Source organism: Schistocerca americana, chromosome 1 (genome assembly GCF_021461395.2).
Source record: "Schistocerca americana isolate TAMUIC-IGC-003095 chromosome 1, iqSchAmer2.1, whole genome shotgun sequence".
Taxonomy (NCBI): domain Eukaryota; kingdom Metazoa; phylum Arthropoda; class Insecta; order Orthoptera; family Acrididae; genus Schistocerca; species Schistocerca americana.
In genome coordinates this window covers 856,198,579-856,224,937 of record NC_060119.1, presented here as the reverse complement: position 1 = coordinate 856,224,937, position 26,359 = coordinate 856,198,579, and the positions used below count along the sequence as shown (strand labels likewise).

General features: G+C 44.9%; 1 protein-coding gene across 1 annotated transcript in view; it reads left to right on the top strand.

The window, feature by feature from the left end:
* The window catches only part of LOC124594679 (hatching enzyme 1.2-like), a 115,626-nt gene that overhangs the window by 43,789 nt on the left and 45,478 nt on the right, over window positions 1-26,359 (top strand). Inside the window, exons 5-6 of the mRNA XM_047133049.1 lie at window positions 114-195; window positions 21,845-21,962. Coding sequence (XP_046989005.1) covers window positions 114-195; window positions 21,845-21,962 — 200 coding nt within the window. The remainder of the gene's footprint in view (window positions 1-113; window positions 196-21,844; window positions 21,963-26,359) is intronic.

Here is a 26,359-nt window from a genome sequence, read left to right as displayed (position 1 = left end):
TCTGGATACCTGGCATGAATGACGTGCCTTCGAGGTGAGTGGCTGGAGTGTTCGGTCAGTGTTTTAGCTGTGTCGCAGTGCTGAGAGCCCGCTGTGTGGTGTGTGTTTTTCAGAACCGGAACGCCGCCATCCGCGACGGCTCGACGCGGCGCTGGGAGGGCGGCGTGGTGCCCTACGTCATCTCTGCTGCCTTCAGTGAGTGTCGCCACCGCATGCCGTCTACAGACCAGTGCTTACGGCTGCCAATGCCGCGCAGTTACACAGAGCTTGTGGTTCATGTGAACAGGTTTAATTTGTCGATTTAGAAACAATCTTTACCTGGACATTTACCCTGCACTCACGATAATTTACATATGTACGCGTCCGTTCTGGGAATGGGCCATTATACACTACTGGCCATTAAAATTGCTACACCAAGAAGAAATGCAGATGATAAACGGGTATTCATTGGACAAATATATTATACTAGAACTGACATGTGATTACATTTTCACGCAGTTTGGGTGCTTAGATCCTGAGAAATCAGTACCCAGAACAACCACCTCTGGCCGTAATAACGGCCTTGATACGCCTGGGCATTGAGTCAAACAGAGCTTGGATGGCGTGTACAGGTACAGCTGCCCATGCAGCTTCAACACGATAACACAGTTCATCAAGAGTGGTGACTCGCGTATTGTGACGAGCCAGTTGCTCGGCCACCATTGACCAGACGTTTTCAATTGGTGAGAGATCTGGAGAATGTGCTGGCCAGGGCAGCAGTCGAACACTGTCTGTATCCAGAAAGGCCCGTACTTGACCTGCAACATGCAGTTGTGCATTATCCTGCTGAAATGTAGGGTTTTGCAGGGATCGAACGAAGGATAGAGCCACGGGTCTTAACACATCTGAAATGTAACGTCCACTGTTCAAAGAGCCGTCAATGCGAACAAGAGGTGACCGAGACGTGTAACCAATGGCACCCCATACCATCACGCCGAGTGATACGCCAGTATGGCGATGACGAATACACGCTTCCAATGTGTGTCCACCGCGATGTCGCCAAACACGGATGCGACCACTATGATGCTATAAACAGAATCTGGATTCATCCGAAAAAATGACGTTTTCCATTGGTTCACCCAGGTTCGTCGATGAGTTCGTCGATGAGTACACCATCGCTGCCGCTCCTGTCTGTGATGTAGTGTCAAGGTTATCCGCAGCCATGCTCTCCGAGCTGACAGTCCATTCTGCTGCAAACGTCGTCGAACTGTTCGTGCAGATGGTTGTCGTCTTGCAAACGTCCCCATCTGTTGTCTCTGGGATCGAGACGTGGCAGCACGATCCGCTACAGCCATGCGGATAAGATGCCTGTCATCTCGACTACTTGTGATACGAGGCCGTCGGGATCCAGCACGGCGTTCCGTATTACCCTCCTGAACCCACCGATTCCATATTCTGCTAACAGTCATTGGACCTCGACCAACGCGAGCAGCAATGTCGCGATAAAATAAACCGCAATCGTGACAGGCTACAATCCGACCTTTATCAAAGTCGGAAACGTGATGGTACGCATGTCTCCTCCTTACACGAGGCATCACAACAACGTTTCACCAGGCTACGCCGGTCAACTGCTATTTTTGTATGAGAAATCGGTTGTAAACTTTCCTCAGGTCAGCACGTTGTAGGTGTCGCCACCGGCGCCAACCTTGTGTGAACGCTCTGAATCATTTGCATATCACAGCATCTACTTCCTGTCGGTTAAATTTCGCGTCTGTAGCACGTCATCTTCGTGGTGTAGCAATTTTAATGGCCAGTAGTGTAGATCTTCTGATAAACGATTAAGAACATGTATAAAACAATGTGTTCCCTCGAAGAAAAGCGTCTATTGAAGCACAGTCAACACGGATTCAGAAAATATCGTTATCGTGAAACACATATAACTCTGTATTCACACGACGTAAGGATACAAATTGATTCTATTTTTCTAGCTATCCAGAATGCTTTTGACACCGTCCCTCAAAACCAACTTCTAGTCAAACTGTGTGTCTATGGATTATCGCCGTGCGGAATTAGCCGAGCGGTCTACGGCGCTGCAGTCATGGACTGTGCGGCTGGTCCCTGCGGAGGTTCGAGTCCTCCCTCGGGGATGGGTGTGTCCGTTTATCCTTAGGATAATTTAGGTTAAGTAGTGTGTAAGCTTAGGGACTGATGACCTTAGCAATTAAGTCCCATAAGATTTCACACACATATGAACATACATGGATTATCCTCTCAGTTGTGCGACTGAATTAGTGATTTCCTGTTAGAAAGGTCACAGTATTTAGTAATCGACGGTATATCGCCGAGAGAAACAGAAGTGACACTTGGCGCTCCCCGAGAAAGTGTTGTAGGCCCTCTGTTGTTCGTAATCAACATAATCGATTTAGGCGACACTCTGAGCAGCCCTCTTTAAGTGGGACGTAAGCAAAAGGGAAGAAAATTGTGAACATTTTTTTATTGAACCTTCATTTACTACACAGTATTGAAATTTCAATTCTTGAATATTACGTTCGAATTCCACTTCTACGCGGGATAAAAATGACAATTAACAAAAGCTTGCAGGGGGCCACGCACCTTTGTTGTTCTGTATTTCGTCATATTATTTATTCCTGTGGTGTTTTCTTCCAGTTTTATGCGGCCATAATGTGGGAATAATTCGGTGTTAAGCATATCCAGAACTCCTATAAAAGTGTATTCATGGAAAACTATGCCCCAAGACAACATTTGTTTAGCGTATAAGGCTTGTTTAGTTTTTAACTGTGCTAATCCTTGCAGACTATCGACTCCACAGAGGCTAGGCTTTGATCCAGGACCTTTCACGCCGTCTATATTGATGGAAACTGATAACAGGACAATTTATTCTGCTGACCTTATTGTTGTTCAATTTCAAAATCACCTTAACCTAAGGAAAGAAAAAAATGCTTGAGGATGAAGAGGAGAATGCATTTGGTTTGCTCTACTTCACTCAGATAAAGCAATGCCTGATGCTAACTAACACTGTCAAATCTGTGATTCAGGTTTTCCGAACTTATGTTTTGGCAACTGTTGTACCTTTTCCTCTCAACCCACTGACATTATAGCACTTAACTTCAGCACGCTGTTAGTCAGTACTGTAGTGAAACATTCTGTGGAAAGAATTACCATTTGCTACAGTAGGAAGCCATTTACGTAAGAGAAAGTCCTAAGATTTGGTGAATTTTTTTCACAGAAATTTAGAGAGCTTTAAAAAATATAGCAGAAGAAGATACCAAATTCTGTTCAACAGATATTTGTAATATTGGTATGTCAAACTCTCTAGAAAAATACGTTAATTTCCTTCTGACAAAATTTTCAAAAAAGAAACGTTTGTACTCACCTTGTCAAAAAAATTTCAACTGGTTATGATCGAAAACGTGTAACATCGACAAGCATGAAAAGATTTGTGCGTATCCATATGACATTCCTTAATAACTCTACCGAATTTAGTTACGTATTCTTGAAAACTTTGGACTTTATAACTGATTTTTTGAAAGTATTGCAAGTTCGCATACGCCCCCCCTAAATTTTTTTTTGCAGATGATGCTGTCACTTACCGTCTAAAAGTGCAAAATGACAGACAAGATATCTGTATGGTGCAAACAGTGGCAATTTTGTCTGAATAAGGGGAAGTGAGAGGTCATCCATATAAGTACGACAAGAAATGGCTTAAATTTTCTGTTACACAATAAATTACAGAAATCAAAAGCTTGTCAATTAAACTAAATACCAGGGATTTATGATTATAAAGAAGTTAAACTGGAACGATCATATAGTTAATGTTGTGGGGTAGGCAAACGAAAGACTTCGTTTTATTGGCAGGACACTTAAAAGATGCAACAGGTCTACTAAAGAGACTACCTACACCACGTTTGTTCGTCTCAGCTAGAGTATAATTGTGTGATATGCAATCCTTACCAGATAAGATTGAAAGGAGGATGTCGAAAAGTCCAAAGAAGAACAGCTCGTCTTCTATTATATCGAAATAGCGGAGAAAGTGTCACGGATATGATAAGTGAATTGGGGTGGCAATCATTAGAATATGTGTTTTTCGTTGCGGTGAGATCTTTTCACTAAATTTCAGTCACTAACATTCTCCTTTGGATGTGAAAATACATAGGGAGAAAGGATCATTGTAATAAAATAAGAGAAATCAGGGCTCGTACAGAAAGATTGGAGCCTTCATTTTACCCACGCGCTGGTACAGAGTGGAACGGTAGAAAAATAATCTGAAGGTATTTCGAAGTACCCTCTGCGAGTGTGAATTGCAGAGTAGTCATGTATGTAGATAAAGATGAAAACCAAGGAAATAAATTTACTGACAACGGTGTCAATACTTCTCGGAGAAACGTTTCTTTCATTAGGAGGAATTAACTGCGAATACACTTGATTATGAGTTTGAATCGCAATTTACTCTTTGATACTGTGGTGCACGTTATCGTTAATAATTTAGCACGACGCACGTTTTTCTCCGTGTGGGAGTAACTGGCTTAGTAACCTACAAGTCGTGCCTTGGGAAATTTGATCTAGTACTGAACCGATGCTGCAGTTCATACCAAAGATTTTCAACGGCTTCAGTCTAGGTCTCTGCACAGGCCAGCGCGTCAGCTACTTCGTACTATGGTGCAGCAGTTGACTGGAGCATAATCACTTTGGGACAGAAAATGTTCAATTACAAACGGCTGCCACAGATTAGGAAACAATTCATTGTTAAAGATACTTTTCTTTTGGTAAAAACCAGTACTAAGGGCCTAAACGAGAAAAAACGTCCCAGATTATCAAACCACCACCACCACCACCACCACCACCATCCCACCAACACTCGACTTCTCTGTCGCCTCACTACACTCAGACAGATACAGTTCGGCAGCCAGCCGCCGTGTCCATAACTCGCCCACTCGTATTCATACATGCTCGCCAGATTTTCAGGATCCTTTTGTACCGTAACATCTGAAGTAATTCGAGTCTCTCTTTCCCTCGTTTTTAAACGGGGAACGTTCTTCAGAAACTCCCTGTCACACGTAATAACAAGAAGTCTTTTGTTGAGGAGCTAGCTTTCATCGCTGTTGCCAATCTGTTTCTACGGTGTTCCTATCTCTCACATTATGCAGTAGGAAGGAACCGATGAGTATTTACTTAAACCTCTCATATAAAATCCGATACGGAATTGGCCACACACAACTCACAGGAGCAGTATCACCACAATCTCTGTTCGTTCGGCGCAAACATGTAGTATATTTTCGTGGGCGGGTGTCCTCGGCACATGCAAACCTCTGATAATGGCGGTCGATACCGCTGACTCACTGCAGCGTCGTGGGGCTGCTTTGTGGGAACTGTACTCCTACTTTGGTTTCCACCGTTTGGTGTTTGCCTACAAAATGGAGATTGTAATCGATATAGCTAGTTCATCAAAAAGCTCGCAACACAAAAAATAATTAATGTAGAAAGATGAAATTTCGGCAATGCATTATCTAGGTAACATATTTAGGTGATTAACATTGCAAGATTACACGTTAATGTAAACTCAAGATAAGGCATTGCAAATGTGAAATGCAGGTCCATTAACAATCGGTGTAACCGCCAGAAGGTTGAATGCAAGCATGCAAACGAGCGTAATTTGTGTCTTACAGGTCCCGGATGTTAGTTTGTGGGTTGGAGTTCCACGCCTGTTACACTTTGTAGGTCAATACAGGGACCGTTAATGTTGTTTGTGGATGACGCTGGAGTTGTCGTCCAATGATGTCCCATATGTGTTCGATAGGAGAGACATCTGGTGATCGAGTAGGCAAACACAACATGTCGGTTGTGTTACAACACCAGTATGTGGGCGAGTGTTCTCCTTTTGGAATACACCCCCTGGGATGCTGTTCATGAATGGCAACACAACAGGTCCAATCACCAGACTAACGTACAAATTTGCAGTCAGGGTGTGTGGGATAACCACGAGAGTGGTAATGCTGCCGTACGAAATCGCACCCCAGACCACAACCCCAGGTGTAGGTCCAGTGTGTCTAGCGACAGGTTGGTTGCAGGCCCTCAAATAGCCTCCTTTTAACCAACACACTGTCATCACTGGCACCTAGACAGAACCAACTTTCGCCGCGCGGGATTAGCCGAGCGATCTAGGGCGCTGCAGTCATGGATTGTGCGGCTGGTCCCGGGGGAGGTTCGAGTCCTCCCTCAGGCATGGTTGTGTGTGTTTGTCCTTAGGATAATTTAGGTTATGTAGGGTATAAGCTTAGCAGTTAAGTCCCATGAGATTTCACACACATTTTATTTTTGACGAACCAACTTTCATCATAAATCATACAGACCTCCACTCTGCCCTGCAATAAGCTCTCGCTTGACATCACTGAAGTCGCAAATAGTGATGGTTTGGGGCCAGTGGAATGCACACTAAAGGGCGCCTGGCTCGGAGCTGTCCTTGAAGTAACCGATTAGTACGAGTAACAGTTCGTTGTGTCACTGTGGTGCCAACTGCTTTTCAGGTTGCTGCTGCAGATGAAGTACGATGCGCTGGAGCCATACGCCTCATCTGTCGGTAGTATGACGTCGCCGTCCAGTGACGGTCTTCTTGTGACTGTACATTCCCGAGAATGCTAGCAATCACGTAGCTACATTCCTGCCAAGTCCTTCTGCACTGTCGCAGAAGTTTATCGTAGCCTCATTACACGACCTCGTTCAAACTCAGTTAGGTGTTTATAATGGCGTCTTTGTCAGCTTAAAGGCGTTCTTGATTCACATCAACTTACCATTTCCAACCTCAAAGATAACTAACGCTCACGACCGTTACAGAGTGTATTTAAAGCAAACCTAGTTACATCCTCACTTATGCGACTGGCGCGAAACTGCAATAGACATCAGATTTCAGATGTAAAAACAAACCTACCAACTTTCGATTATGTCGCACAACTCCTTTGTGGTGTTCCGATACTTTTTCGTCAGTGTACATCTTAAAAAGTCTTTATAAAGACTTAAAAATCTTTTGAAATAGAAGTTTTTTGTTGCGTTCAGTACATGTGCGGGCCGCATACAAAGTGCAGCTGATAGATCCTGTGTTGAGAGTTGTGTTATGCTCCTTCTTTCCCGTTTTCAAGAAATTTCTATTCTCGAGCTATTCCAGATCCCATGGTTACCATCTCTACCTTTTTAATATATTGGGAAACCGTTTCCCATATTGTGTTGGTTTCGATTCTATTTAAATACTTCTTCCAGAACAAGCGTTCATGAAATTTTGCCATACATGAGAAACAGCATGCTCGCCAAGGAATGGAGTCACATGCTTCTCAGCTATTGAGATCGGTGGGAAACGTAGGCCTTTTTTTTTGCTGGGGTTTGGATTCAAGTGATTAGTAGCGTGAGGTAGAGTGTGCTCAGAGCTGACACCCTGTTCTCTTTTACTTCTGAAAGCTCGAATCTTGCTCACTGATGGCAGACTATAGTCTCACGTCAAATAAAACAGCCTTCGGCGGCTGGCAGTGTCTTATGCGATTGTCAGGTTGATGAAGACCTCTCCCGTGTATCTTCCTTTGCTTAAATCCGTCCTTACAACCATTATAGCATAAAATAGAGCTTTGGATGACTTATAATCAAACAAGGGAGCAGGGCTAGAAAACATCCTACATGAGGAATAGTATACACAAGAAGAGAAAAGAAAATGAGGCCCTGCTAGAGAACCATCAGTTTCACCCTAGAAAAGATACAGATCGAAGTAAGGCAGTGGTTAGCACACTGTACTCGCATTCGAGAGGATGATAGTTGTGATCGCCGTCCGGCCATCCTCATTTAGGTTTTCCGTGTTTTCCATAAATCGCTCCAGGCAAATGCCGCCATACGAGTGGTGCATATTCCTTTTACAGGGTGGTCAGAAACTGTCTAAAGAGCTTTTAAGAGTGTTACAGGGTAGATTGTGATGAGAAGTAACTGTTAAGAAAAAAATTCGATACGTAGCGCCCTTTTAGAGTTGATTAGGATTGGAGTTATCCAATCAGGGTGTTGCGCTCGCAAATTCAAGAGTTTCTTAAAACCGAACAAGAGAGCGATAAAAAAATTGGATATGGGGCGGTAGTAAGGATCGAACCGGTGCCAAAGGCTGAGCAGTCTCGCGCGCTATCGTTTACCCTATGAGAATAACTGAGACTAATTGCATCTGGCGGACCGCTTGAATTTGACGCGCACTACGGCCTGATTTGCTAACTTCAATGCGAATAAACTCGGAAAAGGCACAACCTATCGAATCTTTTTCTTATCAGCACAATCTACCCTGAAACGCTCTTACAATCTTCTAAGATTATTTATGACCACCCTGTACAGCCAGCAAACACACTGTCGTATTTCTTGGTAAACGTATGCAAAATATGTACTAGCGACCTTCCATCGAGACTAGTTCCAGGCTGAACAACGCCACACAGCTACGAGTTACTGAAAATCACAAGTTCGTCTAACACTGTTACTCAGTGTGTGGCGTATGGTGTCATCTGTTGTACTTTCTACTAGGACTTCCAGAAAGGGGAGGTCCTTATAAATGCTCGAAATACGATTGTTTTGGTGAATTTCGGAGCCATCTCCGTCGTGTAGATTTCCATTTATGTAGCTTTTAGTAGGTCCATCAAGGACCTACTACCGAGAAATCTTTAATTCTGACGGTTACTATAAATCGCCGACGAATGTGTCGCCACAGACTTCAAAGGGAACTCGATAAAATGCAGTGTAAAATCTTACTTCATCAAAACAGCAAGATGGAAATAAGTTTACAGCTTATTATCGATGTCTTAGAGCCAGAATTCTTATCGTACTGCAATGCTATCAGTCCACCACATTACTCGGAAGCATTGCAGAAGTAAATCGTATAAAACAGGTTATTAGTGTCAGGACAGACTATTGTATTCGCGTAGGTTTAGGACTGTGGCAACTTGGAAGCTGGTGACAGACTGTGTACAGGTACTCCATAAATTGTGACAAGCTCTGAGTTTTTTCACTCTGTCAAGATGAGTGTCTAAGTTGTCCGAACTAGAAGTCGTGGCATATTAATAATCGTTATGATAAGGTCAAGAAGAGTTGTGGTATATTATGTCTCAGATGAAACATATTTTGATAATTGTAACTTAGTAGTCAAAAAATACACAAGCACTTGTGTCGACAAACAGTCACTAGCTAGGTGAGGCAAATACACTTGTGGCCATTAAAATTGCTACACCAAGAAGAAATGCAGATGATAAACGGGTATTCATTGGACAAATATATTATACTAGAACTGATATGTGATTACATTTTCACGCAATTTGAGTGCATAGATCCTGAGAAATCAGTACCCAGAACAACCACCTCCGGCCGTAATAACGGCCTTGATACGCTTGGGCATTGAGTCAAACAGAGCTTGGATGGCATGTGCAGGTACAGCTGCCCATGCAGCTTCAACACGATACCACAGTTCATCAAGAGTAGTGACTGACGTATTGTGACGAGCCAGTTGCTCGGCCACCATTGACCAGACGTTTTCAATTGGTGAGAGAACTGGAGAATGTGCTGGCCAGGGCAGAAGTGGAACATTTTCTGTATCCAGAAAGGCCCGTACAGGACCTGCAACATGCGGTCGTGCATTATCCTGCTGAAATGTAGGGTTTTGCAGGGATCGAATGAAGGGTAGAGTCACGGGTCGTAACACATGTGAAATGTAACGTCTACTGTTCAAAGAGACGTCAATGCGAACAAGAGGTGACCGAGACGTGTAACCAATGGCACCCCATACCATCACGCCGAGTGATATGCCAGTAGGGCGATGACGAATACACGCTTCCAATGTGCGTTCATCGCGATGTCGCCAAACACGGATGCGACCATCATGATTCTGTAAACAGAAACTGGATTCATCCGAAAAAATGACGTTTTGCCATAGGTGCACCCAGGTTCGTCGTTGAGTACACCGTCGCAGGGGTTCCTGTCTGTGATGCAGCGTCAAGGTTAACCGCAGCTATGGTCTCAGAGTTGATAGTCCATGTTGCTGCAAACGTCGTCGAACTGTTCGTGCAGATGGTTGTTGTCTTGCAAATGTCCACATCTGCTGACTCAGGGATTGAGACGTTGCTGCACGATCTGTTACAGCCATGCGGATAAGATGCCTGTCATCTCGACTGCTTGTGATACGAGGCCATTGGGATCCAGCACGGCGTTCCGTATTACCCACCTGAACCCACCGATTCTATATTCTGCTAACAGTCGTTGGATCTCGACCAACGCCAGCAGCAATGTCGCGATACGATAAACCGCAATCACGACAGGCTACAATCCGACGTTTATCAAAGTCGGAAACGTGATGATGCGCATTTCTCTTCCTTGCGCGAGGCATCACAACAACGTTTCACCAGGCAGCGCCGGTCAACTGCTGTTTGTGTATGATAAATCGGTTGGAAACTTTCCTCATGTCAGCACGTTGTAGGTGTCGCCACCGGCGCCAGCCTTGTGTGAATGCTCTGAAAAGCTAATCATTTGCATATCACAGCATCTTCTTCCTGTCGGTTTAATTTCGCGTCTGTTGCACGTCATCTTCGTGGTGTAGCAATTTTAATGGCCAGTAGTGTACATTTGGAATTCAGATTATAAGAAGCTGTCACGTATTCCATTACAAATGCCAACGGTATGGTGCAGACGAAGGTACCTGAACTCAGTGCATGAAACGAAAACATCTTGTTACGTTACAATGGACGTAATTAGCGTAGTACGAAAAAGTTTCCGAGAACGTGCAGCCTGCAGAGTTTGCGCCGTCTTCTGTTGCAGCCCTGAAATCCCCCGCTCTCGAGAGTTGCTCCCCGGCAGAGAGGCAGGGCTCCGGACCGCAACCTGACAGGGAATAGCGGCAGAGGCGGCGGTGAGTGCTCCCAACTCACACACTTTAAACTATCTCATACCTCATTCTGAACCAAAATTTTCTTGTATTATGATAGAATGGTGCGGGAAAACTGTCTCACAACTGACGGGGCGATACTGAATCCTTGCTTATCTTTTCGATCTAGCCGGCATGTGCAACTGTTGCATCTGGAATCAAGGCCGCACGATATCGTTAGGAATTAGTCTACTTGGTCTCGTGGCACTTTTACATACGAGGGTAATCCCAAACTTAAGGTCTCCTATTTTTTTGTAAGTACATAGACCTGTTTATTTCCACAATGGTTTACATCAGTTTACAGCTTGAACATTTAGCTATTTTTCGACATAATCACCATTTCTGTTGATGCATTTTTGTAGACGCTATGGCAGTTTTTGTATGCCCATGTCATACCAGCTCGCCGCCATGCTGTTCAGAAGGTTATGAACCTCTTCTGTGTGATCTCAGATGAAAAGTGTTATGCCCAGGTTTCGTCACCCGTGACAGTTGAGTCCAGAAAGTTGTCCTGTTCGGCTGCAAGGCTGTGAAAAAATGCGTGAGAAGCATCAACTCGATACCGCATGTGATCCTCAGTCAGCATGCGTGCCACCCATCATGCTCACACCTTCCGGTAGTTCAATGTTTCCGTTAAAATTCTGTGAGCGGTGGTTCGGGAAACCTCAGGAACCAACGTGCAGAAATCATCCAGGGTGATCTGCCGATCTTCACGCATGCTTTGCTCAATCCTCAACACTGTCTCCTCAGAAATTGACGGTCTCCCGCTCCTTTGTCCGTCTTGAATTTCGGTCCGAATAGCTGCAAACTCTCTACACCACTTACGAACATTTTTGATATCAATGCACGACTCACCATACACTTCCGTCAATTCGCGATGGTATTCAATCGGTGCAGTGCCCCTTGCGTTCAAAAACCGAATAATTGAGCGCAAGTCGCACTTGGTCGTAACATCCAACGGGATCTCCAATCTCAACGGCTGTCAAGCCAAGACTGAGCGCTTCAGCGTGAAGCACTCTTCATAACAGTGTGACCAACTGCCACACAAACAGAGTTCTGTACTTATAAAGAAATAGGAAACCTTACTTTTGGGGTTACACTCGTATTAGAGAACCTTTCAGGACTCAAATTACAAACAGTTATTAGGTGCAGGTAAACACTGCCAGATGCTAACTTACGCTGCATCTCCATGATACTCCCATTCATGTCCAGCCACTCCAAAGCTTGGCGATATACCTGTATCACGTTATTAAGAATAAGATTAATACTGACTGCTGGTAACAGGCGAAATCAATTTCCCATGTCAAAGCGTAACTGCAGATCAAGGTCGAAATTTACGCAAGTAATACATATCTTAGAAGCTAGACTAAGGAAAGGCAAACCTACGTTTCTAGCATTTGTAGACTTAGAGAAATCCTTTGACAATGTTGACTGGAATACTCTCTTTCACATTCTGAAGGTGGTAGGGGTAAAATACAGGGATCGAAAGGCTATTTACAATTTGTACAGAAACCAGATGGCAGTTATAAGAGTCGAGGGACATGAAAGGGAAGCAGTGGTTGGGAAGGGAGTGAGACAGGGTTGTAGTCTATTCCCGATGTTACTCAATCTGTATATTGAGCAAGCAGTGAAGGAAACAAAAGAAAAATTCGGAGTAGGTATTAAAATCCATGGAGAAGAAATAAAAACTTTGAGGTTCGTCGATGACATTGTAATTCTGTCAGAGACAGCAAAGGACTTGGAAGAGCAGTTGAACGGAATGGACAGTGTCTTGAAAGGAGGATATAAGATGAACATCAACAAAAGCAAAACGAGGATAATGGAATGTAGTCGAATGAAGTCGGGTGATGCTGAAGGAATTAGATTAGGAAATGAGACACTTAAAGTAGTAAAGGAGTTTTGCTATTTGGGGAGCAAAATAACTGATGATGGTCGAAGTAGAGAGGATATAATATGTAGACTGGCAATGGCAAGGAAAGCGTTTCTGAAGAAGAGAAATTTGTTAACATCGAGTATTGATTTAAGTGTCAGGAAGTCGTTTCTGAAAGTACTTGTATGGAGTGTAGCCATGTATGGAAGTGAAACATGGACGATAACTAGTTTCGACAAGAAGAGAATAGAAGCTTTCGGAATGTGGTGCTACAGAAGAATGCTGAAGATTAGATGGGTGGATCATATAACTAATGTGGAGGTATTGAATAGGATTGGGGAGAAGAGAAGTTTGTGGCACAACGTGACTAGAAGAAGGGATCGGTTGGTAGGACATGTTCTGAGGCATCAAGGGATCACCAATTTAGTATCGGAGGGCAGCGTGGAGGGTAAAAATCGTAGAGGGAGACGAAGAGATGAATACACTAAACAGATACAGAAGGATGTAGGTTGCAGCCGGTACTGGGATATGAAGAAGCTTGCACAGGATAGAGTAGCATGGAGAGCTGCATCAAACCAGTCTCAGGACTGAAGACCACAACAACAACAACAACAACAACAACACATAAACACTGCAACATCGCAGCAATCTATGCAGTGGTGATAAAAATTGCGATCTCTTTCATTGCTTCACTGTTGCTGATGCGCTACCCCCTTCCGACTCCCCCCTTCCCTTCGATTGCGGCCACAGCTCTCACCCCAGAATCTATTAAAATCGTCAGTAGATAGAGGGGCGTTCAATAATTAATGTAACGCATTTTTTATCGGCAGATTTCGGTTCAAAAATTGCGCTCTTTTTTGTGGGACATTGTGAAAATTGTCGCTTCGGTTCCTTTACTTTCATGAAGTTCCCGTACGTAGCGACGCTACACATTACCTTGAAATTGCGCCTGTAACGGATGTGCGTTTCAAGCAGAGACATGTCATTGATACCGAGCGAGGTGGCGCAGTGGTTAGCAGACTGGACTCGCATTCGGGAGGACGACGGTTCAATCCCGCGCCCGGCCATCCTGATTTAGGTTTTCTGTGATTTCCCTAAATCGTTCCAGGCAAATGCCGGGATGGTTCCTTTGAAAGGTCACGGCCGACTTTCTTCCCCATCCTTCCCTAATCCCATGAGACGAATGAGCTTGCTGTTTGGTCTCTTCCCCCAAACAACCCCAATCCCAACCTGTCATTGAGTTTCTTTCCGCGGAAAACCAGAGCATAGCAAGTACTCACAGGCACTTGCCGAATATCTACGTAGACCTGGCAGTGAGCAAAAGCACAGTTAGTCGTTGGGCAAGACTTCTGACGTCATAGCAACAAAGTCGCGCAAATCTGTCCGGTGTCCCGCGTACCGGCCCGCCGCACACAGCTGGGACACTTGCAATGTTGGAACGTGCGGACACTCTCATTCGAGATGATCGACGGATCACAGTCAAATACATCGCTGCTCAGCTGGACGGCCCTGATGGTAGCGCTGACACACTCGTCCACCAATTGGGATACTCAAATGTGTGGCCTCGCTGGGTTCATCGCCGCCTAACTGAATACCGTAGAGAGCAACGAAGGGCCATCTGTGCGGAATTGCTTGCGCGATACGAGACTGGTCGTGACAATTTTTTGCAGAAATTTGTCACAGACCACGAAACGTGGGTTCATCTCTTTGAACCGGAAACAAAACGGCAATCCGTGGAGTGGCACCACATCACCTCACCTCTGAAGAAAAAGTTCGATGCCGCACCCTCAGCTGGTAAAATCATGGCGACGGTCTTCTTGGGCTCTGAAAGGGGTTATTCGTTTGATATCTTCCGCCATGGTGCAACTATAAACTCTGAAACTGTATTGTACTACCTTCGGGATACTGAAGAAACCACTTCAGCAGATTCGTCACCACAAAAATGCAAACGAATATCTTCTTCTCCTGACAAAGCAAGGCCTCGCAAAAGTCTGTGTACTCGTGAGGAGCTCACAAAACTTCATTGGACTGTTCTTCCTCATCCACCCTACAGCCCAGATCTCGCACCTTCCGAATTCCGTCTGTTTCGCTCAATGAAGGATGCAGTCCATGGGGAGCAGTACGTGGATGATGATGAGGAGGTTATTAACGTAGCAAGACGTTGGCTCTGACGTCGACCAGCAGAGCGATAGCATGCGGTCATAAAGGCGCTGCCAGTGAGGTGGCGAAAGACCGACGCATTTAACGGATGTTATGTTGAAAAAGAGGATTTTGTAGCCAGACGAGTGGGGAATAATAACGTGTGTTGGAATTCTGATTGAAACCAACCTGCATACAGAAAATAAGTGTTGCATTACTTATTAAACGGCCATCAATGCTGCAGGAAAAAATCCTGGGCTGAAGTCGTGCTGGTGGTTGTAACATGCAAGTCAGGACCAGCCATGGGGTGCCGAACTTCGCACGTGCAGCGTGGCGAACCGCGGGTGGGCCGAGGCCCGGCCTGGCACTCGGCTTTGTTCGGCACTTCACTGAAGTACCCGGCACAGCGCCACGTTTAAAAAAAAATGGCTCTGAGCACTATGGGACTTAACTGCTGTTGTCATCAGTCCCCTAGAACTTAGAACTAGTTAAACCTAACTAACCTAAGGACATCACACACATCCATGCCCGAGGCAGGATTCGAAACTGCGACCGTAGCGGTCACGCGGTTCCACAGTGGAGCGCCTAGAACCGCACACCCACTCCGGCCGGCACCACGTTTCATTTAGCATTGCGGCGCGGCATTTTCCGGTCGGTACAACTCTCCGACTTCGACAGAATCGTGTTGTTAGCGTTATTTAACCTTCGCTAGTTGTTTATGATGTGAAGGACATTCACAAGTCCAGTGCTCGTTTGCACAAAGAGAGGCAGTCTTGTGATCTATCTTTTCAATCCTTTAAAAAGAATGGGAATGACAGAGGGAGGGATGAGAATTCTCAGTTACACATTTGCTACTAAATGACATTACATTATCATACAGAAAGAATCTAAAAATTTCGTTGATAATCAAAGAGCAAGGAATTACAACGATCGACACACAGATTTAATTGTTCTGTACATGAAAAAACATTTTGTGCTAAATTTGAAGACCTGGAGCTGTTCAAGAATTTGATGGCGCGAACAGCAAAATTTTTGAAGTCGCTCGCATTATTTCGTGGTCAGTTGCAAAAGTTTTCAGTGGAACTGAACGAAGAGTATGGATACTTCATACATTAGTGCAAAGTATGTTGATCAAGATAAGGGGATTGCCTGGAACGACTTTTAGATTTAAAACTCACTATTGTTGAATTTATGAAGGACAAAGAAATGCAAGGACGAAACTCAGAACATTCGGAATGGAGTGTAGACTTCGCATTTTAAGTGTACTTGACTGCACACTGTATGCATATGACACTGCATGGTAATTTTTTTTCTTATTTGTTGCTGATTCATTTAAAAACGAAAATAGCGTTGCAGAAACGCACATTCACAGGAAGGCAGTCCAGTTTCATAAGCTCACTGGCTTTAAGGTAAACGTGAAGTTTAAAGACTTCATTGTGGTGTTGAAAGAATTACAGGGATAGTTTTACAAAGATTTTGGGGACACTGTCAGTCTTACATCTATTTCCGAGCTGTTTTTGTTGCAGATGTAACTGACTGACCAGCAAATTGACTCCAGCTTTGATGACAAATCTTTTTACTTTCAAACTGTCCAGGACGTCTACATTCCTTTCCTCAGATGGAGTTCCCAAGTCACCATAATGAGGTTGCAAACCTGCGACAATAATTCGATATACACATTTGGGTGCAAAACATCTTTCCGATTACGAAACTAAATAAGTCACGATTACGTGGCAACTTAAGTGGGAAAGTCAAAGTAAATGTCTGCGTCTGTCTGTATGTCGACAGTTTGTACCACATAAAATATCATGTCTTGAGAGTCCGAAAAATAATTAAATTTTGTTTTTTTTTGTGACCTCTGTTGGTGAGAGATGTGAAATATAAAACCAAGTAGTATGCAGTGAGACTATAGTGCTATTTAAATGCGGCGCGTTCGCTGTTGTCCCCTCTTCCCTCTCCTCGCGCTCAGGCAGCGTAGTGTGGCTGTAGGGGAAATGTGAAGCAATGCTAAGCGCTTTCGCACTCCTTTCCAGGCACAGCCCGAGAGCCGTAATCTTCTCCACTCCTGATTTAAGTGAGTAGGTAGCAACGCTACAGAATATAGTAATTTAGCCATTGATTCACTTGTCGTTGTTCATGTATGTGGTCTAGGTTCCATAGTGACTCAGCACGCTGTCATTTAGATCCTGTATGCCCGCAGGGAAATGCATGTGTAGGCATACACGCAAGTGTGAGTGTGAACAGAAGACATCGAGGCACTGGAAAAACAATTCTTAAATGTCACATTATGATCTGCATGTTTAATGTCACTTGTTTCATAGTATGGAGCTAGTGAACTTGTTGCTATCTCTCCTAGAAAACCAATGCATTCGATCGATACAGGCATTAATGTTTCTAAGAATACCAGAGATGGAGACAAGTGGCAAGTTCTGGAGTTAAGGTGTGGATACAGAGTTCGGTTCTGATGGGGTCATAGTTTGTTACTATCTTCACCCCTTCCACACCATTCAATGTAGCTTGTTGTCATCCCTATTCCTAATATGTCTCAGACGCATAGGATGTAAGTAATAATAAGAAAAAATGTACAAACTTATACAATAATAACAATAATAAATTGGTTTACATCAGTTCTTGACACGTCACTTTAGTAGGACTTCAAGTTTTCAATTTGTAGGTTTTCATGTGTTACGTAATTTATTTAAGAACTATAATGGCAACAAGTTCTCACATAATTCACAACTTCGCAATTTACACGATGTAAAGTAGACACGTGCTCCCACCATTATCAACACTTTCCACTTCAGTATGGCTGTGAGCACAGATATATACCATCGTGTAAATGGATGATGGCAGGGGGTGGACGCTGTTTCTTCAAGGAAGTCGGTGGTTGTGTTATTTTGTTTTTCATGGTGGTGGGTACTTGGCTTTCTGTTCTGCCTTGTTTTATGTGGTTTCCAGGCTCCTGCGGTGGCTCACAAAGCCACTCAGATTCGTTGTTGGTAGCAGGTAGTCAGGTACGGTCAGTCTGAGGCGGGTGCCGTTTCCTCGCTTGAATATTTACTGCTGCTTGTCAGGCTACATACACTCCTGGAAATGGAAAAAAGAACACATTGACACCGGTGTGTCAGACCCACCATACTTGCTCCGGACACTGCGAGAGGGCTGTACAAGCAATGATCACACGCACGGCACAGCGGACACACCAGGAACCGCGGTGTTGGCCGTCGAATGGCGCTAGCTGCGCAGCATTTGTGCACCGCCGCCGTCAGTGTCAGCCAGTTTGCCGTGGCATACGGAGCTCCATCGCAGTCTTTAACACTGGTAGCATGCCGCGACAGCGTGGACGTGAACCGTATGTGCAGTTGACGGACTTTGAGCGAGGGCGTATAGTGGGCATGCGGGAGGCCGGGTGGACGTACCGCCGAATTGCTCAACACGTGGGGCGTGAGGTCTCCACAGTACATCGATGTTGTCGCCAGTGGTCGGCGGAAGGTGCACGTGCCCGTCGACCTGGGACCGGGCCGCAGCGACGCACGGATGCACGCCAAGACCGTAGGATCCTACGCAGTGCTGTAGGGGACCGCACCGCCACTTCCCAGCAAATTAGGGACACTGTTGCTCCTGGGGTATCGGCGAGGACCATTCGCAACCGTCTCCATGAAGCTGGGCTACGGTCCCGCACACCGTTAGGCCGTCTTCCGCTCACGCCTCAACATCGTGCAGCCCGCCTCCAGTGGTGTCGCGACAGGCGTGAATGGAGGGACGAATGGAGACGTGTCGTCTTCAGCGATGAGAGTCGCTTCTGCCTTGGTGCCAATGATGGTCGTATGCGTGTTTGGCGCCGTGCAGGTGAGCGCCACAATCAGGACTGCATACGACCGAGGCACACAGGGCCAACACCCGGCATCATGGTGTGGGGAGCGATCTCCTACACTGGCCGTACACCACTGGTGATCGTCGAGGGGACACTGAATAGTGCACGGTACATCCAAACCGTCATCGAACCCATCGTTCTACCATTCCTAGACCGGCAAGGGAACTTGCTGTTCCAACAGGACAATGCACGTCCGCATGTATCCCGTGCCACCCAACGTGCTCTAGAAGGTGTAAGTCAACTACCCTGGCCAGCAAGATCTCCGGATCTGCCCCCCATTGAGCATGTTTGGGACTGGATGAAGCGTCGTCTCACGCGGTCTGCACGTCCAGCACGAACGCTGGTCCAACTGAGGCGCCAGGTGGAAATGGCGTGGCAAGCCGTTCCACAGGACTACATCCAGCATCTCTACGATCGTCTCCATGGGAGAATAGCAGCCTGCATTGCTGCGAAAGGTGGATATACACTGTACTAGTGCCGATATTGTGCATGCTCTGTTGCCTGTGTCTATGTGCCTGTGGTTCTGTCAGTGTGATCATGTGATGTATCTGACCCCAGGAATGTGTCAATAAAGTTTCCCCTTCCTGCGACAATGAATTCACGGTGTTCTTATTTCAATTTCCAGGAGTGTACGTGGCCACGTGGGCAGGCTCTCAGACAAGCAACTGGGTAGTGTCTTATGATAACAACAGCGTGTAATTATGTATAGTCCCTTCCCGCGTCCGAGTTGTTTAGTTTTCGTGGTAGTTACCTCAGAAATCTGGAAATGGATACGTGAGCTATATGATCAAAAGCATCTGGACATGTCATTGTAAGGCGGAGAGGATCCAACCGCTTAGAAGAGGGCGACAAGTAGTGTGTTGTGCGAAGAGAAACAGAAACTGCAGAATGGGTCAGCCAGGTGGGCTCAGTGACTATGGATGTGAACTAGTCACTGGATGTTACTTTAGTAACAATCCCTAAGGGAACTTTTAGCCCTTCTAAAGCTGCCCAAGTCGACTGCTGACGATGTAGTTGTGAAATGCAAATGTGAAGAAACAGCCACAATTAAATGAAGAACAGGCATACCTCATTTGCTGATAGAGAAGGACCGTCGAGTGTTCCACGAAATCAGCAGAAAGAATCACTTGTGAGTTCCAAATTACTATACCAGCAGTCCAGCTAGTAGCAGAATCACTGTGCAGAGAGTGCTAAAAATAATGGGGTACACTGGTAGAGAAGCTCCTCAAAGGCCACACATTTCAGTACTCCATGCTGAGTGGCACTTGAGGAACTGGATAGCAGATGAGTGGAAACAGAGACTTGGAGTGCTGAATCACGCTACACGCTACTGCAATTGGATGGAATGTTTTGGATTTGTCGAATACTTTGAAAACAATACCTGCCAAAATGTGTGGTGCCATCAGTGAAGCATGGAGGAGATGATGATGATGATGTATGGAGATGTTTTTCGTAGAGAGAATGTGGTTCTCTTACTGCCCTTAAGAAAACGCTAAAAATGGTAGAATATTAAAACAATATTATGAAAAGAAAAGTTGCTACTCACTGTATAGTGGAGACACTGAGTCTCAGATAGGCACAACTAAAAAACTCTCACAAATAAAGCTTTTGGCCACTAAGGCCTTCATCAAAAATTCTAATTTGCATTCTATGTGGACATGACAACCAACAAGCTGTCTGTCCACATGAATGGCGACTGACGAACTGTGGCCAAGGAACAAGTGGACCATCCTGTTGCTGAGCACACTGCTATACATGACAGCCTTCATTTCAATGACTGCTTCACAGCCTGTGCCATATGGATCCTTCCCACCAACACCAGCTTTTCTGAAATGCACAGGTGGGAACTTCCCCTGCAATACATCCTACGTACCTGTAACCTTCCTGGCCTCAACCTTTGTTATCCACTGTCCTCGCCCATCTTGCCCCCTCAATGTTCCCATTACAGCACTACACAGCCCTCATTCCACCATCGCACCCAGTCGTTTTACTTTGCTCCTTTTCCACTACCCCTCTCCCCACCGCTCCCCTTCTGTCTAACCTGCAGCACTTCACTGTCCGCCACCCCTACCCTACTATCCCTCCCCCTCCCTGCCCCAGCCTTCTCCACCCTAGCATATCTCCCCTCCCCACCCGAGCCTCCTCCTTACCCCCACCCTGTCGCCATTCCCACCACCCACTCGTGCTGCTGCTCATAGTGTGGTTTCAGTTGCCTGAGACTGCAGTTGTGTGTGTGAGTTGTGTTTGTGCGCGCGCATGTGTGTGTGTGTGTGTGTGCGTGTGTGTGTGTGTGTGTGTGTGTGTGATGTGTTTTTCATCTGTTTTTCATCTATTTCTGATGAAGACCTTACTGGGCGAAAGATTTATTTGTGGCAGTCTTTTTGTTGTACCTCTCTGTGACTCAGCATCTCCACTATATGGTGAGCACGAACATTCCTTTTCATAATATTATTACATTCCAACCTGGATCGTTTGAGGGATATTAAAACATTTATCAAGATTATGTACCACATACAGTAAAGGAAGTTGGGAGACGATGATTGATTGCATGAGTACGACAGTGCACCCTGCCATAAAGAAACGTTTGAGAGGATACGGTTTCTGAACATTGATATTCCTGAAATGGAGTGGCCTGCTCAGAGTCACGACCTGAATCCAGCGGAACAACTTTAGGATAGGTCAGAACGTCGACTTGGTTGAAGACCCAAGCGCCCAACATCGCTACCTTCTCTGGTTTCATCTCTAGAGGAAGAATGCGTTGCTGTCCCTCCACATAAGTTCAGATACCTCGTTTAAAGTGTCCCAGCAGAGTCCAAGGTGTAAGAAAGCCGGAGACTCGACACACCGGATACTCACTAATAGCTGTCCGGATCCTTTTCATCAGATGGTGTATACTGTAGTAACCTCCCCCCAAACACACCCACACACACACAGACACACACACACATTTGGATCTGTAAAACTGGTGAAGTTGCGGCACGGCGCAGCACAGCTGGAAGGGCAGTGAGTGCAGAGCGTCTCTGTAGGGTTTTTGTGTCTCCTCTCTTTGCAGCGGGCGGCGAGCGGCTGGTGGTGGCGGCGGCCTTCCGGGAGATCCACGAGCTGACGTGCGTGCGCTTCGTGCCGCGCACCGGGCACACCAGCTACGTGCACCTCCGCAAGGGCGCCGGGTGAGTACAGCCCAGTCGCTGCAAGCTTACCCATTCGTGGCTTGTCTAAGTACAGCGAAGAAAATTCCAGCTCTAACATAGTATCCGTTATTAAAGGCTAACGGCCACGGGGGTTAATTGTACATCTTCAGCAATTTTAGTGCAGTGAACTACAACAAAATGGCGTCTGAGGATGGAGGATTAATCCTCTGAAGCCAGCAGTATATAAAACAAAGGAGCTAGTAGCAATGGTGGAATTTTATGTACTGTGCAACACAGTATCTGTTGCACAGGCACACGATGAGCAACAATCATGGACCCCTACCAACTAGTCTACAGGGCCATCTGAAACTCAAGAAACCTTCTAAGGATCGATGCAAACAAATTTTGGTTATTCGTTTGACCACCTGATTATACGGTTCCCCACAGGTCGTTCTGAGCCAGTCTTGATTGATTGACTCACACACCATCACCAGGATGACGCTCAGAAAAAAATGACTTTTTCGAAAAGGATTGAACTCGCCGAGGATTAACGACTCTAGCCACCGACCAGCAAGATTTACAACCATCCGACTAATTCAGCCGGTGATCAATGAGGAATTCGTGTCAATGGTGTGGTTCCCTCAACTCGAACACGAGCATGCAAACTGCGTTTAACAGTCGATTCATCACAAAGTTCAGAAAAAAATACTCAAAGTCCAGCAGCGTAGTTTATCATAATTAATTACAACATAAAACTAAAGTTCTTTATCCTACGTAAATGACCGGTCGTTGTGGCCGAGCGGTTCTAGGCGCTTCAGTCTGGAACTGGGCGACCGCTACAGTCGCAGGTTGGAATCCTGCCTCGGGCATGGATGTGTGTGATGTCCTTAGGTTAGTTAGGTTTAAGTAGTTCTAAGTTCTAGGGGACTGATGACCTCAGATGTTAAGTCCCATAGTGGTCAGAGTCATTTGAACCATTTTGAACCTAAATGATCACTGTGAAAACACGCCAACAATTACTTCCCACGTGAGTCTCTGTTAACTGCAACACCATAGATAAAGTACTCAGCTACTTCGAGTCCCACAAATAAAGTTAAGCGCGCTGAAACTTAATTGTCGAAACCACCGTCAAATTCTCTAAAACCTGTGTAAAGTTAATTATGACCCTATGCTCACCCGCAACTATTCGAAGTCCAACGAAGCATTAAAGTAATCCCACAATTATTAAGGTCATTTTGCGACCTCCCGCTACAAAAACAATGCAATATTAACTCAGTTATTAGGTCAATTCATAAACATGCTTGCATCTCGTTTTTACAGTGTGAAAGAATAAAATGAAAACTACAAAAAACGTTTGGCGAGCTTGAAGGAAGAACATTCTTCTGCCCTCTAGACGTATGCACTTTTGTGCACGTGTTTTACTTGTTATTCACAGCTGCACAGCTATTTAATATAACTTTTATTGATTGTCATTAAAAAATTCGCTTAAAGTATATCTAACAGTTAACTGTAGGTAACCATAATCTGGGATCATTTGGTGAGAAACTAAGTGACTGACGCTGCCTTCATACTATCTGTAACTGTCGAGGATTTGTGGTTGTGGCACATACGCGTATCTATCTTTTATAATAACGTCTGTAACTTTTGATATCAGGTTACATTTGATACTTTCAGCCTTTATTTGATACTTCATTTGATGTGACCGCTCTAATGGTGTAATTTTTATCAGGGGACCCGTGTGAAACTTTCGCACTTTTATAGTAGTAAATCATGACAGTATTTTGAATAAGTATAGTCATTGGGATAAGGATAGTTGGCGACAGTGAGAAATATGTTTCTCGTTCCGGAAAGTATATTCGTTTAGAAAAGTCAGCTTGTACGACAGTCAGAGATAACTGACCACCGCAATCGTCACTGTTATTATCTGAGACATACTGTATGATAAGTACTTCAAAACGAAGGAAATGGTATTTGTAAAAGATAATATGAAAAAGGTGTGTGTTATACGTGATTAATAAGTTAGCTTCGTAAAATATTGGTATGAAGATGGGCATCCATGATGGCCTTTTGCCTATGACGGTTAAAAGCTCTTTTGTGTTAAAATTTTTCACAAATAGTAAGTTTTAGCGCAAAACCGTACGCAACGGCGAAGTTGATTAAAAAGCCTAACGATTTCTCATTAAGCCCTGTACGATTAGTATATAGTGAAAACAGCGGATGTTGATATATGATGAATTTCTGTTGCCCACGCTGTCTTAATATTTATCGCAGAATTTTGCCTAAAGTTGCAATGGACACGTCTACTCGCTGTAATTTTTATGGCCTATTTGGTTTTACTACGTCATTTTTGAACGGTTTGTGACATAGATTTCAGAAACGTGCATTAAGCATCTTATATTTCGTTCGCCGTAAGCGCCATTGTGTCTTCCTCTCCTCACGCATGCCTGCCTGGAGCCGCCCTTCACTCCGCTTACCTGGGCCACCTTGCTCTCTTCGGCCTCTGCGCTGACAATAATTACCCTTGTGCCAGCTCTCGCTAGGCGAGACGAATCCTCGTAGTGTCATAGTCTAATATGTTATTTTGGTTCCGAGGCTGAAGAATTCCTTAATTTCGTCCTGCACATGGTCCCCAATTTTGGTGTGAAGTTTGTCGTTAGTTTCATCTCTGCTACCACTTAATATTTTCGTCTTTCTTCGGTTTAGTCTCAGTCTATATTCTGAACACTGTGGACTGTTGAATCTATTCGACAAGAGCTACAATTCTACCTCCCTTGAACAATGGATAGTAATGCTATCACTGAATCTTACCATTAACACTCTTTCGTCCTTAAGTACATCTAAATATACAGAGATACTCCGGAAGCGACCGTGTGGTGCGTGGCGGAGGTTACTCTCTACCACTACTAGTCATTTACTTTCCTGTTCCACTCACAAACAGAGCGAGGGATAAACGACTGTCGATATGCCTCTTTACGAGCCTTACTTTGTCGTATATTATCTTTGTTGTATGTTGGCGACAAAAGGATCGTTCGTCATTCCTCTGAAAATGACGTTTCTCTAAATTTTCTCAATAGTGTTTCGCGAAAAGAATGTCGACTTCCCTCCAGAGCTTCCCATTTGAGTTCCCGAAGCATCTTCGTTACACTTACGAGTTGTTCGAACCCGTCGGTAAGAAATCTAGCAGCCCGCCTCTGAATTGCTTCGACGTCTTCCCTCCATCCGACCTGGTACGGATCCCAATCACTGGAGCACTACTGAAGAACATGTCGCGACAGAATCCTATATGCTGTCTCCTTTACAAGCGGACTACACTATCCTATAATTCTCCCAATAAATCGAAGCCGACCATTCGCCTTCCGTACCAAAGTTCTCACATGATCGTTCCATTTCATATCGCTTTGCAACGCTACGCCCAGATATTTAAATGACTTGACTGTGTCAAGCAGGACACTAGTACTACTATATCCGAACTTCACAGGTTTGTTCTTCCTGCTCATCCGCATTAACTGACATTTTTCTACATTGAGAGCTAGCTACCATTCATCAGAACAACTAGAGGTTTTGTCTAAGTCATCTAGTGTCTTCCTGCAGTCACTCAACTTCGACACCTTACCGTACACCACAACATCAACAGAAAACAACCCACCCCGTCCGGCAAATCATTTACGTATGTAGAGAACAACAGTGGTCCTACCACACTTCCCTGGAGCGCTCCTGACGAAACCCTTGTTTCTGATGAGTACTCGCCTTTGAAGACAACATATTGGATTCTATTACTTAAGAAGTCTTCGAGCCACTCACGTACCTGTGAACTTTATCGAATAAGTACCTTCGCGAACAGTCTGCAATCGGGCACCGTGCCAAATGCTTTCCGGAAGTCTAGAAATATAGAATCTGTCTATTACCCTTCGTCCTTAGTTCACGGTATATCATGTGAGAAAAGGGCAAGCTGAGTTTCGCACGAGCGATGCTTTCTAAAACCATGCTGATTCGTGGACATAAGCTTCTCCGTCTCAAGAAAGTATATTACGAGGCCTGTTCAGAAAGTAAGCTCCGATTGATTGCCAAATTGAAACCACAGTGAACATCAGAAATGTTTTACTTGTAACAATTAGCTACACCTTTCAGCTACTTCTCTACGTAGTCGCCGTTCTGACTTAGACTTTTGTCATAGCGTTGTACCAACTTTTCAATAGCCTCACCATAGAAGGCAGCCGCCAGTGCTTTCCGCCGATTCTCCACGCTGGCCTACACCTCGTTGTCTGTGTCAAAATGTTGTCTTCAAAGACAGCGGTTCATGTGACCAGAGATGAAACTCAGGGGGAGACAATTGCGGACTGTATTGTGGGTAATCTAACATTTCCATTTGAAAACGATGCAGGAGCATCTTCATTGCCCCTGCAGAATGCGGCTGAGAATTGTCGTGAAGACGAAAC